At 28.5% G+C, this 20,075-nt stretch overlaps 1 protein-coding gene across 1 annotated transcript in view; it reads right to left on the bottom strand.

Annotated features, from left to right (window-relative positions):
- Positions 1 to 3,340, bottom strand: part of LOC129957154 (cytochrome P450 3A24-like) — a 57,969-nt gene extending 54,629 nt beyond the window's left edge. Inside the window, exon 1 of the mRNA XM_056069327.1 lies at positions 3,242 to 3,340. Within this exon, the coding sequence (XP_055925302.1) occupies positions 3,242 to 3,294 (53 nt within the window). The 5' untranslated portion in view covers positions 3,295 to 3,340. The remainder of the gene's footprint in view (positions 1 to 3,241) is intronic.
- Positions 3,341 to 20,075: the final 16,735 nt, after the last annotated feature.

The raw sequence follows: 20,075 nt of genomic DNA, 5'->3' as shown, positions 1-20,075 counted from the left end.
GTTTTAGATAATAAGAATTTTTTATGTTGGTATCATGTAACTGCTCATTACCATTAATTTTTACCTGCGAAATAATCGAATTCTGACAACCTAAATGTCTTGCATACACATCACATTTTACAAACTTATACTGAGGAATATTCAAGCGGACTGAATACTTTATAGTAAAACATATGGTCTCTATTGAATTTGAATATTCAAATATATCATTCTACTCTTAATGCTTCCGTAATTTTTTTTTTTCGTTAAGTTTATCTTTCAAAGGTATAGCCTATTTGGAAAGAATGTATGCGTATGTTTTCAAATAAATATGTGTGATTACCAAAAACTTAGTGTTTTCTTTTCCATTCGTCGGTTTTGTAGAAAATATACGAATGCAATTATTTGACACAAACAATATTAACTTCTTCTATAAAACCGATTAAATATTCAGGAAATTCTGAAATTATAGAAATTGCTTCCACATTCATTTTCCATTAAGGTTAAAAGGATGATTGAGCAAATTACTTCTATTTATATAAAGTAATAAATGCATAAACACTAACTAATTTTTCATGATGAAAATCATTTAACAGAGTGAATATATTTTTTTTCTATTATAAACTCTTCAAGATAGATAATTTATATATATATATATCACTAAACATAGTCATTTTTATAAGAAACAACTTCTATTTACTGACCAAAACACTGAATCCTAGACAATACACATCTCGGATGTATTTGCTAACATATTCAAAATAATATTATTAAAAAGAAATGAATCATTTGTTTAACATCTGCACATTTTTCTGTATACGGTCTGTTACCAAAAATTTAATTCAATAAATAGAATGACAAAGTTTCCTTAAAGATTATATTTGTTTCCTAGTTCATGACTCAATTTGTCTGTTTTTATATTGTAGACATATCAAAAGACATCTTTGATAAGATCTTTCTTTTGAAGGATAGAAATTTCGCCAATAAGGTTGACAAAACCATAGATATGTCGGCGAATCCCATTTCCCAAGGAATATGAGGAGCATTTCGACATTCGAATAAAAGTTTTTTGAAAGAAATCACCAAACATAAGTGATTTGGGTTTTTTTTTCACAGATTGAATGTGCTGGGGGGCTTGTTCCTCTTTTGTTAAGTTGGCATGTATACGTTAGAAAGATGTCGGGATTTCAACGCATTATTCATGTGAAAGAATGCATGATAAAAATTATCATGATGACTAGTAATATATGATCAAATATTCCATTTTGATGAAAATAATCGGTGAAACACTGAAGTAAAGTAATCACCGGCAAGAGTTGTAACATACATTTTTTTAAAAAAATCTTTGAATCAGGACTTAAAATTTAATCAAAGCTGATAAATTGAAAGAAAAATTCCTTATAAAACTGATTTGAAATAAAAAAAATAGCTTTGATGAGGATTTATCTAGGCAAACTTTTCATAGAAGTAGAAAAAAATTAATTCAGTTATGATATTTTTTTAAAAAAAAACACATTATAAATATTCACGATCATAAAGGGGAAAAAATGGAATTTAAATATATGAAACGTTAACTCGATTTCTAGAAATCTTTTCATACTGCTGTAAGAATTCGAAGTCAGGAAGAAAAATCCTTATAAAATTGAATTATCTAGGTTAAAAGTGTGTACTGTCGAAGATTCACTAAATTTTTACAATAAAATATTCAGTGACGCAGAGAACTATGTGCACGAGATAAAATACAACTCTTTTATCATAACATTTCGAAAGATAGTCTCTATGAGTTTTGGTTAATATAAGCATTACATCTAGATTATACTTCTATGATTGAAGGTACATTTATATATCTATAAGCACATTAATCTTCATTTAAGAAATTAAAATGTGAGAGGTATCGCTTTTAAGATTTCTTTGATAAAATGATTTGGACAATTTTAAGCTTTAAAAAAATTCAATTTTGAATGTTTCTAAATCATTAGAAAATTAATATTTCGGGTTGAATTTCAATATCTAAGAAATGCTTAACCATTAAAAGAATTTCTTAAAAGATCACTTCTATATTTTATTGAAGGAATATTTCATCATCACCTTTGTCATTGGAAAATTTATATTCAACATGACGAGTCAATTGAATCAGATTAGAAAAATTAATTAAAGCTAATATATTTTGAAATATATATTATGTATATCAAATGGATAAAATATTAACATTTTCTTTAAAACAGATTAAGAAAAAAAAAATGAAATTTTATTATTTAAAATTTCTATTCTATTGAATAATACTTCTATTCATTCCTATTGAATTCAAATTTTATCACAGTATTAAAAAAATAAAAAAATAAAGTAAAATAATGCCTTATATAATCAATAAAACAGCTTTCGTGAGAATTAATCAAAGATTTTCATTCAATGAATAAAATATAAAGGTATTCCTGAATTTAAATTCGAGAAGTAACAAAAATTAATTAATAGTTATTTTATTCTAAAAAAATTCTAAGTTTCAAAAAAAAAAAAAACACTCCAAAAATCTTCAAAGTTCTAAAAGAAAGATAAGCCTTATCTGTCTTCGAAGGGGTTGGGGAGGGGAGGGGTGAGTTGCAGAGAATAGGTTTCACTATCACCATTTCAGCCGGGGTCAACTGGGGTCAACTGAGGTCAAACTGTGCCAGAACTCTTCTTTTCCCCCTATTGGTATCATTAAAAAGATAATTTTTTGAGCTTTAATTTGATGCAAAAATCGATTTCGTGTTGTATTATTTTCTGGTTATTGCGACAAAACGCCGAAATTACGCTTATTTTTTAATTAAAATTCTAATTAAAAATTTTAAAAAAATCGCTCCACGGTGCACATTCCCGACCTCCAAGGTATATATATATTGCAAATTAGATAACTATATGTCAAACGGTTTGGACTGTAGAGCGCCAACACACACACACACACAAACAAACAAACACACACACACACGCCAACACACACAAACACACACTGAACTTTATTTATAAGTAAAAATTATCACATCGGGCTTTGGCGAAGGATTCCCGGCCACTTAGCGAAATGGCCAGCCGAAGTAGAAAATGCAATATTAATTGCAAGTGTTTCCGACTTTGGCCAAACCTCTTGACTGGACAATTCGCGAACTGGCCGTAACAAATATATTTTTCCCTAATGTAAAAAAATACGACTTTTTTTTTTCTTAAAATATTATTAAAATGTTTCCGAAATGCTTAAAAACATTAAAGAATTTTTATTTAAACTACTTACATTAGCCACAGAACTACGGCTACGGCTACGGCGAAAAAAGTCAGCGCCCACATGGTTCTAGCCACTATCTGACAAGCAGTGCTTTTGCTTCTAATCTTGGTTTTCTTAAAAAAACTTTAAAAATAAGAGGCATTACATTACGTTTTTATTGGTGAAATTATCTTTATATCTTATCTTCATGGTAAACTTATTATTGGGCTAAAGAAGTGATGCAATATTCCAAAAAATAAATGTTTTAAACAATTTTTTATTTGCGCGATTTCTCTCTTTCGTATTAAAATTAGAAAAAATAAAAACGCTTCTTTCATATCGTATCACTTATATCAATTTTCAACTTTCAATCAACTAATCGATGCTTTCAACTTTATATGTCATTAAAAATAACGGGTGTCCCAAAATTAAGACAAGATTTGAATTTATCACCATTCGTGCAATAAAGTGTTGACAATTAAACTAAATTACTGTTCACTTTTTTCTTGTTTTTATTTTGTTTATATACTCTCACAAATTTCTTTTTTTTTATTATTGAATTCTTAAAAAATACTAGTTTTATTATATACTAGCCGCCTTTGGCGACCAGCCGGTTCGCCAGTATTTCCGCTAGCTACAATTTTCAATTAAATATTTTAAGTAACTGGTCTCTTAATAGATTCTCAAACAAAACATTTTTAATCTTCAAATTTTGATAGTCATACCAAACTCATGCTGTTGTTTAGATCGTTTCGTTCAATTTACTATATATATTTTGCTAATTTGTTGTCATTTCCGGTAAAACTTCAACCTTAATTTAAAGTGGAAATGATGAAATTGCAATTAATATAAGGATATTTTTTGCAAACCAAACATTTTATTTTATTTCTCATCTTTATTGTTATTTATTTATTATTATTATTATTGGATATGAGTATTGCAAACAGAATCGCTCGATATTTAAGTCTTATGTGAACTACAAAATATTTTTCATAATTTATGTAATATCTCAAACAATAATTCAACAAAAATTTCTCAGATTCAGCATAAAATTCACTTTTTAGTTTTGCTTTCAAAAGGATTGAAATGAAATCAATAATAATATTTTGTTCCGGCCTATAAATATATTTCAAAAATTATGAAGTCTAAATTTAATGCAGTAAGGTATCATATTCTGAGAAATAATCTGGACACACCAAATTTTAAATAAATGAATGAATATTTCTATTTTCTACGATCAACTAAGACTTATTTATGAAGTTTTAAATGTTAAAAATTTAGAAAAATTCAACATTTTCATAATCTTAGGCCAATTAATCTTGAGAAACCTGCGCGCTGATTGGCGTATTTTCTTTGAAACAATCGATGGAAAATCTAAAATTATCCTTTTTTTATTGAATAGTGATATTCAAATTAACTCTTTTATTTAAAATATTAGTGTTTCAAGAACATTTTGTTAATCGTGATTTCCACAGCAGAAGCTTTATGTAAAATCAAAAATTCGTTATTTATTCAAGCATTTATTGAATCAAGTTACATAAAATATAATCATTTTCCATTTAGACCATTTTAGCAGATCTGTGTCTTACAAAAGGTTTACAAATTAGCTGTGTGGATCTGATTTGAATGGATATCCTGTTCATATTAAACAAAACTTGCCTTAAAATAAAACTGATTTATTGGATTAATAATACAGAGAGTGTAAAAGATCATAAAATAATTTTTCTTGAATTTATTTTTTAGAAAAAATAATATTTTATATTTGTTTTATTTCCTACAGACACGTGCCGAAAATTATATTTTTGCAGATTTCATTTCCAAAAAGATTTAATTTATTTTTAATTGGAGCTTTAATCAATGTGATGGCAACACTTTGAAAAAAGCTAATTTTTTCCCATGAATGCGAAACGTGCTCGTGCAGCTTAAATTTTATTTTTATTTTGTACGAAAAAAATTGTTGAAAAATATAGTTAAAATATTTATTTAAAAATTCATTAAAAATAGAAATTTAACTTTAAGGTTAAAACATTGGTATCATTTAAAAGATAAATTTTTGATCTTTAACTTCATGTAAAAATATTTTTTGTGCGGTAATATTTTCGGAAGTTATAGCAGAAACACGCCAAAATTTCGCTTAATTTTTAAATAAATAAAATTCTAATTAAAAATTCAAAAAAATAACCCCCAGGTGCACATTCCCGGCCTCCAGAGTATACACGTGCCAATTTTGGTAGCTGTAGGTTGAATGGTCTGGCCTGTCGAGCGCCAACACACACACACACGCACATTGAGCTTTATTACAAGTACTAGCCGCCTTCTGCGACCAGCCGGTTCGCCAATCTTAATGTTCGTTAAAATTTTAATAATTAAATATTTTATGCAATTCCAACTTAAATAGATTCTTCAGCAAAATATTTTAAAACTTCAAATTTTGATAGTCATATAATTCACTCATAATATTATAAAGGCCTTCAGTCATAACGTGATATGTATCTCTCTCATTTTCTGTTACCCTCGTAGAATTTATCCTTTAAATTAAAGTGTAAATGATTCATCTGCAATTAATATAATAATATTTTTTACTGAAACAAAGCATTTTTTTTTAATAATATGATTACTGATAATAGAGTCACTGAGCGTTTAAACTTTATGGGCACTAAAGAATATCTTTCTTAACTAATGTAATATCTCAAGAATTTGTCAACAAAACTTTCTCAGATTCATCATGAACGGATCTATTCATTAACAATGTTTCATTTTAAATGCATCAAACACTAAGAAAATAAAATGAATCGTTTAAAATAATCTGTCGAAAACATGTTTAAAAAACTACTTAAAAAACGAAGTACTTAAAACTATAAGCATAAATAAAAAAATATATAACTAACATAAATACAATTTAATTACAAAAGCATGCAACTAACCTAAAAATAATTTAAATCATTGAAAACAGGTTAAAAAAAACTACTTAAAAAACGATGTACTTAAAACTATAAGCATATACAAAAAATATATAACTAACATAAATACAATTTACTTACAAAAGCATACAACTAACCTAAAAGTAATTTAAATCGTCCGTTGATAATGGTTGCCATGCCAACAATCAGAACACAGTGCGCATGCGTGAATTTTCTTCGCCTTTTACGGTAACGCAAATGCGTGAATTTTTTCTACGCCAGTTGGGGTAACGCTATGCAGATTATACATTTTTAATTTCCTTTATTCTGTGTTATTTTAATTCAAAAGTACTTCAGAATGAATCTGAAACATGGATTAATTAACAATGTTTAATTTTAAATAACATAAAACATTAAGAAAATAAACAGAATCGTTTGAAATAATCCGCCGTAAAATGTTAACCCTAGCCTTATTACCGTTGGGAGAAAAAAAAATAAAGCCTTACTCATTTGGCGGTGGGGGAAATGGAAGATTTTTTTGGCGGGAAAGTTAGTTTTTAATTAATAATTAAAATTCCAATTAAAATTTCAAAAAAAGGGACCCCAGGTGCACATTCCCGACCTCTAAGGTATACATGTACCAAATTTGGTAGCTTTATGTCAAATGACCTGGCCTATAGAGCGCCAACACACACACACACACACACACACACACACACATTGAGCTTTATTATAAGTATATATAGATAGATTTAGAAGTTACCGTCTCACGTCTCATTAATTTCTAAAAGTCCTAGAAAATAAAAATAAATAATTTTTGAAATTGTGTTAGAAAATATATCTCTTATTTGAAAAAAAAAAAAAAAAAAAAAAACTTTCGAAAACTTAAATAAAATGATAACATTTTTCTAAAATTTGATTTTCAAGTGAATTTAGCTCACGAAAACTGTATTAGAAATAAATTTTCTTAGTATTTCAGGATAATTTCCTTAAATAGGAAGTTAGGAAATTTAAAAAATGGTAACATCTCAAGAAAATCAGATTTTCAAATGAAATTAGCCCATGAAAACAATATTAAAGATAATTTTTTGTGTATATCCATAATTTTTTCCTTAAATCATGGCTGTCTAGAATTTCTAAAAGCACTTCCCACTAGTAGCACAAGATATTGTACAATATCTCTCAGAAGAGTTTTAATATTTTGAAACTATATTAGCATTTTGAGCTAAGAGAATATAAAAATAACATTAACCTTAAAAAAAAAAGGCGGAAATGTAAATAATCACATTTCCGCCTACAGGAAAGTTATTTTATATAATATAATTTAAAATTCCAAGACAGCTGGAAGTTTCAAAATTCATCATTTATCTCAGAAAGAATGTCTTTAAAGTGATATAGACAAATCATATAAAAAGTGGTAAAAAACTACTGAAAACTGTGCTAGAATACATGCTACTTTGTATTTTCTTTCTTAACATCCACCTACTATAAATTCATCGAAGAAATTTTAAATACCATAGTTTAATTATATTATTAAATGTTTAAGCTAATAAAAAAATTAACCCTCCGATTATTACCTCAGACTTATCCGGATGTTAAGTTATATATCGGTTGATAGATTTTGGCTCAGTTTCTACTCCAAACGAGAAGTGCATATTGTAAAGAAGCAAGTTATTATCAAAGTTATTTTAAAAAGAAAAATATCTTCTTAGTTGTACTTGGAAAAAAAATCATCTGCTTTTGCCTACGAGAAGAATTCAAAAAATAATGTATTTTGCATGCTTTCTAGAAAACTGCCCATTTTCTTAAGCTTCAAACTATAGCTAGCAGAGCATCTTAAATTCTTAAAACTAAAATAATACTCCAAGCAATTTAGAATTCCATCGGCTTGCTTATTCTTTTAACATAACAGCGTATCTTACAAGCATTGCCAGATTCCAAAAGGTTTTAATTGATCCTCAGCTATTATACAAAAAAATAAACAAAATATGTTTATCAAAGGAAAAATCGTTTGCTTTTACTTTTTAATAATATTTTGACAAAATAATAATAGTAGTAGTTATAAAATGTCTGAAAAGGAATCGTCTGCTAAATGTCTATCTTCCTATAGTCCTAATGTCTATATAGAAAATGTTTTTATTAAAATATTTTACAATATTCATTTTGAAATACAGTGGCTCAAAAAATTGAGAGTACACTTTACTTTTACTTGATAAATCCGACTTTCAATATAAATAGCACATTACCGAGAAGAGCAAACACTTTTTTATTTTTACCCATAACAAATGGTTTATTTTAGAGTAAAAATAAGGAAAAATCAACAAAAAACTTCTAAATTGAAAATTTTCAGAAGCATTTTAAATAAACATACTCAGATTTTTGCCTCAAAAAATTGAGAGTACATCAATGAAATGTTTGCAATATCTCGCATAGAAACAAAGTGTCACTTTTAAGTTGCATGTCTTTTGGCTCCTATAATGGCCTCTAAACGTCATGGTACCGATTCGACCCATTTTTGGTGGTATACGAAGATACTTTATCCCATTCTTTTTGAAACACTTGTTTTAAATAATTTTGTTTTTAATTTTGTGTTTTTGAACTTTTAATTTTGTGTTTATATTTGTATAGCCCATGAATATTTTATGAATATTCATGGGCTATACAAATATTTCATGAATATTGATGTCGGGGTACTGTGGTAGTGTGTGTAACTGCTGTTTACAATGAAAAAGGCACCACATTTTGACGTTACGAGCATTCTGTTTTGGGTCGTTGTCTCCTACTGGAAAATGAAATTTCCATCTGAACCCAAATTTTTAGCACTTTCCTTTAGATTGCTGAGAAGTATATCCAAATAAACCATATGGTGTATAATGCCATCTATAAGAATTAAATTTCCTATCCTGGATGAATCCATGCAACCATGACTTAGTTACCACCATGTTTACCTGTAGGACGTAATTTTTTTGGATCCAGAGCAGTATTAGGCTTTCTCCACACAGTACGATGGCTGTCACTGCCAGAAATGTTGAATTTTCTTTCATTACTAAATATAACTTTCTTTCAAAAGTTACTGGTCTTCAATTGATGAGTTTTTGCAAACTTTAAATTCTTTATTTAATTTGCAAGCAGATGAACGGTTTCTCTCTAACAATGCGACTTTTATATCCAGCTTGTCTAATAGCATTTCACACAGTTTCAGGACTTGCACTTTTGTCTATGATTTGAGAAGTTTCTGCAGCAAGCTGGAAGAACCATATGGTCGCAGTAATCTAAAGGAAAGTGCTAAAAATTTTTGTTTAGATGGAAATTCCATTTTCCAGCAGAACAACGACCCCAAACAGAATGCACGTAACGTCAAAATACGGTGTCTTTTTCATTGTAAACAGCAGTTACACACTCCACTTCAGTACCCCGTAATCAATGCCATAAAATATCCGTGGCCCATACTCGAAAAAGTGGTTTAAAAACACAAAAAAAAAAAAAAAAAAAAAAAAAAAAAAAACCTATTTAAAACAAGTGTTGCAAGAAGAATGGGATAAAATATCTTCAGATACCACCAAAAATGGGTCGAATCGGTACCATGACGCTTAGAGGCCATTATAGGAGCCAAAAGACATGCAACTTAAAAGTGACACTTTGTTTCTATGCGAGATATTGCAAACATTTCATTGGTGTACTCTCAATTTTTTGAGGCAAAAATCTGAGTATGTTTATTTAAAATGCTTCTGAAAATTTTCAATTTAGAAGTTTTTCGTTGATTTTTCCTTATTTTTACTCTAAAATAAACCATTTGTTATGGGTAAAAATAAAAAAGTGTTTGCTCTTCTCGGTAATGTGTTATTTATATTGAAAGTCGGATTTATGAAGTAAAAGTAAGGTGTACTCTCAATTGTTTGAGCCACTGTATATACTTGGAAATATAATACGCTCAGTAGATTTTTTTTATTATCTGAACAATGTGTAAGTTACAGCCTTTTATATTTGCTTTAAAACATATATTTTTTTATATAAACTTTATATAAAATATATTTAAACAATGTAAAATATGTTTATGCAAATAAATGTTTAAACATTTTATTTAAGCATATATATTTTTAAAATATATATTTTTCATATTTGCTTACTTAAACAAAGAAAATTCATTTTAGATAATCAGATATTAAAAAATATTTTAACTAAATTTCAATTAATTACTTTATGCCAGAATCTACGGTTCTGCAATATATATTATTTTAATAATTATTTTTGAAATATTGTAAGTGAAAGTGATCCAGTGCATTACAGACATTCATACACATAATTTATGTATAACTCACCCCATTTTTCTCTTGACCTCTTTTCATACGAAGGATTGGTTAGTTGATTTGGATTTCTTTTGGCACAAGAACCATTGCGAAATACATATAGCAAAAAGAAAAAATTAATATCCATTTTGAGAACAAAATTACAACATAAAAGCACATAGAATGCGTTGTCAACAATTGAAATGTATGCAGTTTAAAAGATAAAAATCCTAAACACTCGGTTGGAAATTTTGATTTTGCATTAAAAAATGTATAACATTTAAAATGTTAAAAACGTTTGGATGGAGCTTCTCTCGCAACAATTCCATAAAAAGGAATATTGACTCTTATATTTCTATTTTATTTAATTACAAAAACTTGTGCATTCCTCAAAAAATTCATACCTTGCACGATTTGCTTCTCGCAAAAATCTATTTGTCACTCCTAAACGATGCTATATTTTACATAGAGAAATATGAAAAGAGTCTGTTTCACTTCTTTTTTTATTATTAATGCGAGAAGTACTTCAAATATGTTATTAAAATGTGTGTGGTGAAAGCTTATAAGCCAGTTAACAGCTACGCTACCCGAGCAATTGCTTTTGTATCGTGGTCATGTTACTGGACTGCGAACCACAAGGTGCCAGGTTCTATCCTCGCTCATCACAATTCGAAACATGTGGAAGCGTAAATCGCCAAAGATCGCACGCTAATAAAATTTTTCGAAACTATTGTTTGTCAAAGCATGCTGTTAATAATATACAAATGCATTTATAAGTGAGTATACGAAAGAGTTTCACACCCGATGTTTATTAAACATATGAGATCAAAACCGATTCATAAAAAAAATGCAGAAATGCACCAAACACATTGGAATATTTTAACAACATTTTTATTTAAAGAATGGCTAGAAATTTTGTTTCTATTGATATCTAATGTGTCTTACTTTTTTCGTAGTATTACTTGTAATGTCCCACGCTTTAACAACTTATTTTTAATCACATTTTTGATAAATTCCATTTTTTCTTCACAAAATTAAATGAACAGTTCTAATACTACAATGAAAGCGTTCTTTTTGCAAAAAAGAATTATTATTATTTTATTCCACATAATTTTAATATATTTCATAATTTCATCTTACGAACATTCCAAATGACCATTAAGGTATCTTATATCATACTTTTTTCAAATTTACCGACAGATGGCGTTTCTAACATTTAATCAAAATTAAGTACTAAAAATTGATTAAAAGCTAATTAGGCTCCGAAAATATTAAAACATTGCACTTTCATCATAAAAATAAAGTTATATAAAATTTCAGAATTTTAGTTCATATGGAAATGAACGTGAATTTTACTATACAATCATCTTTTTTGCACACATGATAAGGAAGAGAGATAAAATAAAATAACCATTAAACTGTTAATTTGTTTGTGTACTATGACATTATATTTAGAAAATTTCTGACTCATTATTGTACGTTAGATTATTAAAAAATAATTTTATTATGTCGAATCATTGTTTTTGAGATATAACAGCATAAAAAAACGCGTATCCATTACTGTTGTGAAACTTCAATCCGTTATCATTGTTAAATTTCAATCCATTATCATTCTTAAATTTCAAGTGCTCTTTTAGAATGATATCTGTCTTATCAAAACGAAATTGAATCAACAGAACTTACTTAACCATTTTTGAGCAGACAAGTCTCTTGCGAATTCAATTCTCGTATTCAATTGGATGCATTTCGTCACAAACATGAAAAGTTATCAGATATAATTTCGTAAACAAAATGAACTGAGAAATAAGCTTTGGACTGAACGAATAACAGATAAGAACAAAAGTTCAATTTTGAAAAAAAATTGATGTTGTATTAATAATAGACTAATTCTTAATTTTTTTTTATATTTAAAAAGATGAAATTGCAAATTTTCATGCTGATTTTGTAAATTTTGAAACTTTTCACTAAACGAAAATTAAAATCAGTTGCGATAATTTTGATATGTCATTCAGTTGTTTCTCAAAATATTGATAGATTAAAATTTGTTTCTCATTCATCTTTACTCAAAATAATCACAATTAAATCTGAATTTATTCATTCTATTTCACTCTTATTTTACAGACAATGCAACATCATAATATAAGTCCACTATTTAATCCATTTTATAGATATATGACTTTATATCTTTCATTTGTGTTTTCGCTTAACATTCATTCGTACATTATTGAACTATTTTTCCAAGAAAATCAATTTTTCTTCGTTATTTTAGTTTGCAAATCCAGAATTTATAAAATGTTGCCTAAATATAAATTGTAGCACCTTTTTCCCTTTCAGCAGAGAGCGTCCCCTTGTGGCGTTTTACAGAAGCCCCTTGTGGCGTTTACAGACAAGCAGTTGAACGGGAGACCTGCGTCCTGAGGTCGGTTTTTTCCTATGTGTAACCCTTGCGCTAACACCGAATGCTTTCGGTTGGAAACAGTGGAATCCCTCCACCATACTGTTTACTTTAATTTACTTGTCTATGTGTTGTATTTTTTTTTTTTTTTTTTTGTAAATTTTGTAGTGTAGTTGTGTTGGTGTAGATTAAAAATATTATATTTAAAACCGGGCAATTCAGTAGAAAACCGCAACACACTCACTATAAAATTGAATAAACCATTTTCTATTTTCTACATCGTAATAAGTGTGAAATGAAAACCTTCCTATTTAAAGTTCATTATTAATCTAAAATAATATATAACACATTTTAAAATCTACTTTATTTTCTGTTCCATTTTAATGATATTTTGTTATCAGCTAATCTATATGCTAAATGGAAAAACAAGCAATAAAAATTAACACAACAATATTACGAATGCTTTAGAATTACGTAATATATTGTATCGAATCTCCACTATTACTTCCGTTACGTAATAATTCTCAGAGCAAGGAAGAGATTTCCACAAATGTTTATAATGCCTGGTCAATGACCCTTGACCTTGGCGGTCACTTGGCGACTTCGGATGAAAATATTAACGTTCACGAGAGTGCATGAATTTTGGCGCCTTTTAAATCAGCACTAGAAGTTTGTAGTTTCTTGGGCATTCCTTGTCCTGTCACGGAGACTGTAAAAACGAATAAAAGTTATAGTGAGTAGGGATGGCGAATATCTTATGAGTGATTATAACGTAAGCAATATCATAAAATCACAAATACCAATGATCAATACTTTTCAAAGAGGGGTGTGTTTCAAATCCTTCATACGATCTTACTGGTGATATTTCGCTTCCAGGTTTTCGATCACAATATAAAGTAACAATCGATACGATCTGACCAATGGAAACTCTCGAACAAAACAGAAAAGGAGAAATCTGTGAATGGGTTGAAAAATGAACGGACCGGTTATTCTTGAAATTATCGTATCAATGAATTGCATATCATTAAATTGCATACTGAAATTTATCGGAGCGGTGACTTCATTGGAAAGTGTGAAGTCGCCTCTCCACTTCACGAGAGAAACCTTGACTTTCTGATATTCGCATTTGATGATGCACTATTCCATACAAATAATTTTTAATTGCTTGTTACATGACTTTGCACATATTCTGTTTACTGCAGGCGCCATCTATTGGTAGAATATAGAACTAAAGTAAACATTTTAAAGAAATGACATATATATTTAATTCAAATTTTTCAGAAAATGGTTTACTCCAATAAAGAAATTAAATAAACAGTTTAAAAAAATCAAATTTAAGAAGTAAGGTGAAATAAATAAATTAATTCAATCACATATTATTTAAATTAGTAAATTAAGTATTAATTACAATTAATTAATTTTATATTTAATACTAAGTAATAATTTTTAGCTAATAATATGATTGAAATAACAGATATTTGGAACAAATATTTAAAAATAACAATAGCAAAAATATTTGTTATTCAAAAAATCGTGGATTATGCATCTCTAATAGCGAGCCAGTCTTTATCTTTGAAGCAAGAACCCGGAGAAAATTATATAGTTGTAATTTGGGAGTTATTGTGCTGTGTTCTTATTTAATTAACAATTTGTCTATGCGTTTTTGATTTGCACGTCTTCAGTATTCTTCGAATGCGTTTTATTATCATTTTCAGTGTTTCAAACTTTGGTATCGTTTTTTTTTTTTTTTTTTTTTTTTTTTGTCTTAAGTTATTTTTACCCAAGCTACGCCTTGCATTTGGAGATATTAAGAGAGATTAAAAGTATTTCTTATTGAATTATGTATTATTTATTATCCGTCATCGCTTTTGTTGGAGTTTTTACCGTGCAGCCAAATTGTGGATTAGAGCAACAGCATTATTAACGCTCACTTTGACATTCGATAAATAGTGGTAACTTGGTGTGCCCTTGAAGTCACTTTTGAGGACCTTTTGTTTAGTTCAGTTGAAACATTGTTCTTATGAGAGCAAGCAACATGATTCATTTTCCTTCTGTGGATTATTTCATATTTATGGATCATGCAATGGATTGCATAAATTAATAATTATCTTAAAATTCTGTAGTAAATCACGTATATATGCATTTAAAATTTATCATATAATTTACTTCTTCTGATTTTGCATTGACAGGTTATAAAGACCACAAATAATTAACAAACATTTTTCGGAACATTTGGTCGGCAATGGCTGATTTTTTTTTTTTTTTTTTTTTCTAATGATAATAAATTTTTCAAAATTTTTATTCAATAATTTTTAGATAGAAATTTAATATTCGGTTTGAAAAATCAATAAAAGTAAATAAAATATGTTATTCTGATTAATGTTATATAGCACATTAGTAAAAAATAAGTATTTTTATAAGCAATTGATGGTATCTCAAGATATATAAAAAAAATCAATAACTTTCAATTAATATTATGTAATCTAAATTCTAGTTATTTTTTTATCACTTTTTACTTTATTACATATATTAAATTTTGACAATTTACATATATTAAAGCTAGTTAAATCAGAAAAAATTTGAATTCCTAAACAGATATGCCTACGCAGAGGCATAGTTTGAATCAATGCGAAATTTAATATGAAGATGGCAGCTTGCGTACACTCAGAAAAAAGAATTCATACATTCTTCTAAAACCATTTTTTAAAGATTAGAGAAGTGTTTGATTTCAATATGCAGTAATAAATTCCGGAGAAACCAGTGTTATTATTATTTTCACCCTTAGGTAGATGCAGAAAAAGGGGTAGCTCGACCTCAGTAGCTCGATTTTTTTCGAACCTGCACATTCCCCTCCCCCTCTTTTTTCAGTAAAAAATCACATTTATTGTAAGATGTTGAAACCTTGATGATATCTAATATATTTATCTAACTATATTAGGACCTAGGGTATGATTTCGAACAGCAGTACTTTGGACAGCAGTACTTCAAGTTTTCGACCCGCTTTAGCTAAAGATTTGCGGTATACGGGCCTGGTGCATGCTAAATATAACTTCGAGAACTAAACATCTTTCCACATGTGCGGTGTGGAAGCTGGAAGAGAAGGAGAACAACAAGAATTAAAACTTTAATTACCAGTATTTTGTAAGGAAAATGTATAGATATATTTCTTTAAAGTTAAATTCCATTTCAACCTTTCTTGTTACCATGAATCATCATTCATTAGTATGAAAGCTCTCTTCTTTAAAGAGTTTTCGAGATACATGGCATATTAGAATGAAAGCTATTTTCTAATTAATTTTTGTTGTTACTATAATGTTTTCAGGTAGTCACAAATTCTTATCTTTATAAAGAAAGCATAATCATATATAGTACACTACCGAATATCCGGCTTGCTACTATCCGGCCTAGTTTTCTTTTTTCGTAATTAAATGAGGAAGGAAGGCGTCTATTAAGTCATCTATTAAGGACTCTTTCAAAACCTAAAAACTGTAAGTTTTGATTTTTATCCTAGAATTACCTCTTTATATATTTGTTATCATTATTGGTGAATCTGTTTGAGCCAATTTTCTTAAAAATTTGGCCTACGATTTACGCCAATGTTTTGTTTATGTTGCCTGCATTTAAGTTGGGCATTACAGAATTTATGTTAAAATGTGAGCAGTTTATATCCTCTAACACTTTTTCTCTAATAAATATATAAACTACCAGTACAGTAGTTTATATATAAACATATATAAACTATCAGTACAGAGCCTTTTATTTTAACACTACACGTTACTGACAACTGCTTCTATGATTCGTCGGGCCACAACTGCGTTTACATTGAGATAAATGGAGGGCTTAATACTCAATAAGATGTGAGAAAATACGGATTATGACAATGAGTTTTTCTATAAAATCTTTGCCATCTCATATTGGTGGGCAAAGAATTGAATTCATAGGTATTCTATCCGACTTTTTTGTTATCCGGCCAGTCCTTCAACCACATTAAGCCGGTTACTCGGGAGTGCTGTACATACATAAAAGATTAAGGCTTTAGGTATAAAATAAATAGTTGCATAAGTTCAGCTCAACATGCAACCTATGTTTAAAACTTATCAGGCACTTTCCAGCCTATGCGCTGTTCACTAAAATCTACATCGAGATGGATTCGTACACAATTGAAGCATGTGGATCGGCATGTGGATGGCAATGCAAGAAACCACAAATACTGGACTTGGGCATATTTCCCGACCAGATGCTAAACACAACTACATATTTGGAAATTGCAAGCAGAGTGTCAGTCTGCGTGTAACGGAAGCTATTGTGCAGTAGATCGGCAATCACTCTTTAATCATCTCCCCCCCCCAGATTTTCCAAGTCATCCATCACTCCAACAGAATAACGCAGAGGTAACTGCGAAAGAAATAACTGCATCTGCTCATGCACAGAAGGTTCAGGGCCTATCATCAACGGATTATCAACCATGTACCGAATTTAATTTGCAACATGGGTTCTTCAACAGACTCATGTATGCGAAGTTCGTTTTACACACACACACACACACACACACACACACACACACACACACACACACACACACACACATGTATGTATGTGTGTGTGTGTGTGTGTGTGTGTGTGTGTGTGTGTGTGTGTGTGTGTGTGTGTGTTTGTAAAACAAACACATTCAAACAAATGAATTCTAATTCATTTACAAAGTTTTATCTTAATTTAGCCCATAGTAACTTCATTCTAAAATATTCTCTTATTTCGTGATCCAATTCCACTTTCTCTACTTAATTAATTCAAGAGAAGCTTTATAAAATTGCTGAATCTAAACACCGACACATTCTCACGCTCAGTTTGAAGGGATAGAAAAATGTTCAATTAGCACATTCTTTTTTAAAAGATCCCTGTATTTCCCTTACTTGTGATTGACATGCGTCAGAAATCTCTATCAAAATCTTAATAATATATTAGCACTATAAAAAAAATATTTTCCCTATCCATATCTCATGTTATATAAGACGAGGGATAATTTATTTCGCGCTTCTTTTCGACTTCTGCTTTTGCAACGGGGCGTCGAGGACGTGCCTTGTCCGCGCCTTCTTGTAAATAATCATGTCTGCCTCCCGAGAGAGAATAAAACGAACTTAAAAATACAAAGTCTCTTCACTGCTTGTTGCACCTGCATTCTGCTTCACATAAAATAATGCTTACGTATATATGTGTGTGTGTGTGTATATACTAGCTGTAAATCAATGTTAAAAAATGCACATAGAATGTGAAATTTGCAAACAACTCATTAATTTACTCATCAGGAGACGAAATCAGTCTTCGCATGATGTCTGTACCCTCCCATTACCCCTTTTTTCATAAGTTTTTGAGTGCTTTCTTTTTCTTCTTTACTCCGGTCTACTTTCATTTTCTCTTTATTTTTATTTCTGTTATTATATTTTTATTTTTGCCTTTTATCATTTGCTTGATTATTATTTGTTTAATATATTGATGCATATAAATTGAAACAATGGGGTCAATTCACGGTCACGTACCAAACAAACCGTTTCTGTTCAATTTTCAACCGTTCTGCGCATTTCGGGATGTCTGACGATAACGTTGATGAAACCATTATTTAGTAAATGTTACGCTAGCCGATCAATTATTAAAAACTGATTTTTTTAAAGATATTATTTTGAATTATTTTCTCCAAATTTTCGTAGTTATATACTTTTATTTCTTATATTACAATTTTAATTAGCATTTTCAATGGAATTATTGTTTTTGCATAATTAATTAATGTCGCTTTTTAATTCGTTTGGTGCTGCTTTATTCTTTCCTTTCCAAAATCCTTTTTTATCTAAAGGATACATTTTGACAAATGACTATGGCAGTATTTTTGAAAAATTACATATGTTCTTTTTTTTACATATTATTTAAATATTATTGAATGTTGAATCTTATAAATATAGTTCTTTTTAAAAATAAATTATTACTCTTAGATAAACTAATATTTTAAAGCTTACTAATAAAATCATTACATTTTTTTTCTTATGTAATGATTTTTATTAATATTGAGACTTTGATGTTTTCAGTTTGCTCAGAGGAAAGAACATGAAATTCAAATTAGTACATATTGAATAAATTATGTTTACAATTTCAAATTATGAAATATAAAAGGTATAGATACCGTTTTTTTTAATCTATGCAACTTATGAATCAGTTATTTCATTTTAATTTGTAGAAATCATTAAAGGAAAACAAACAAAATTACACTTTCATATTTTTTATTTACACATTACAAATATATATATATATATATATATATAGACACTTAGAAAAAATATAAACACAGTATGACAAGAATGTCAATGTAAATGATGAAATCAATTTTATTCAACAGAAACATTCCAAATACTAAACAGTTTTTTTTATCATGAATAAAAACATTATGTTGAACAATATACTTTTAAAGCAGAACATTTATGAAATTCTTTTTAAATGTTAAAGTTATATTGATGAAAATCATATTGAATGAATATCATAAAATAAAACATACAATACAGTAAATTTAATAAACAAGAATAAGGTCATGATATATATATATATATATATATATATATATATATATATAGAGAGAGAGAGAGAGAGAGAGAAGTTAAATAGGATATAAAGATGAGTTGGAAGAAACACTTTTATACTTTTACAGAATTTTATAATTCAAAATTGATATGTTAAAAAAATAGGGGAAAAAAAGTGAAACATGCATGTAGCAATGAAGTTGGGAATAAATATTATATAATAAATGCTGATATGGAAATTGATTTTCAATGAAAAGACCTGTATTTATTAAAACAGAAATCACTGAGGTGCACAATGGCATAACATGATATTATGATAACAGTCAATTTCAGTTTAAATACAATAAACTATTGACATTTCATTTTTAACAATAGAAAAGTTGTTTGATATAAATTCACTTTGAATCCATCACAAATCTGCAAATGTAATTAGAAAACTAGTAATAATGCTTTCTGGAGCCATCCATTTTGCTCTTTTGTTATTAGACATGATTACCCAGCAATAACTGAATAACATGAATTACTAAAAGATAAAGAAAACCTCATAATGCATTTTATTATAATGCCGAAAACTAAAAATCAAATGTAATAATTATTTGACGTTAATTAATGGTTTTTATACTTAACTAATTTATATACTTATTTAAATGACATGTATTTTCAAAACAAATATATATACATATTTCTTATATATAGCATTCAATTTATCAAATTACGAGCACT

The sequence above is a fragment of the Argiope bruennichi genome, chromosome 11 (assembly GCF_947563725.1).
Source record: "Argiope bruennichi chromosome 11, qqArgBrue1.1, whole genome shotgun sequence".
Taxonomy (NCBI): Eukaryota; Metazoa; Arthropoda; class Arachnida; order Araneae; family Araneidae; genus Argiope; species Argiope bruennichi.
Note: the sequence above shows the minus strand (reverse complement) of the source record. Positions and strands in the feature narration are given on the sequence as shown.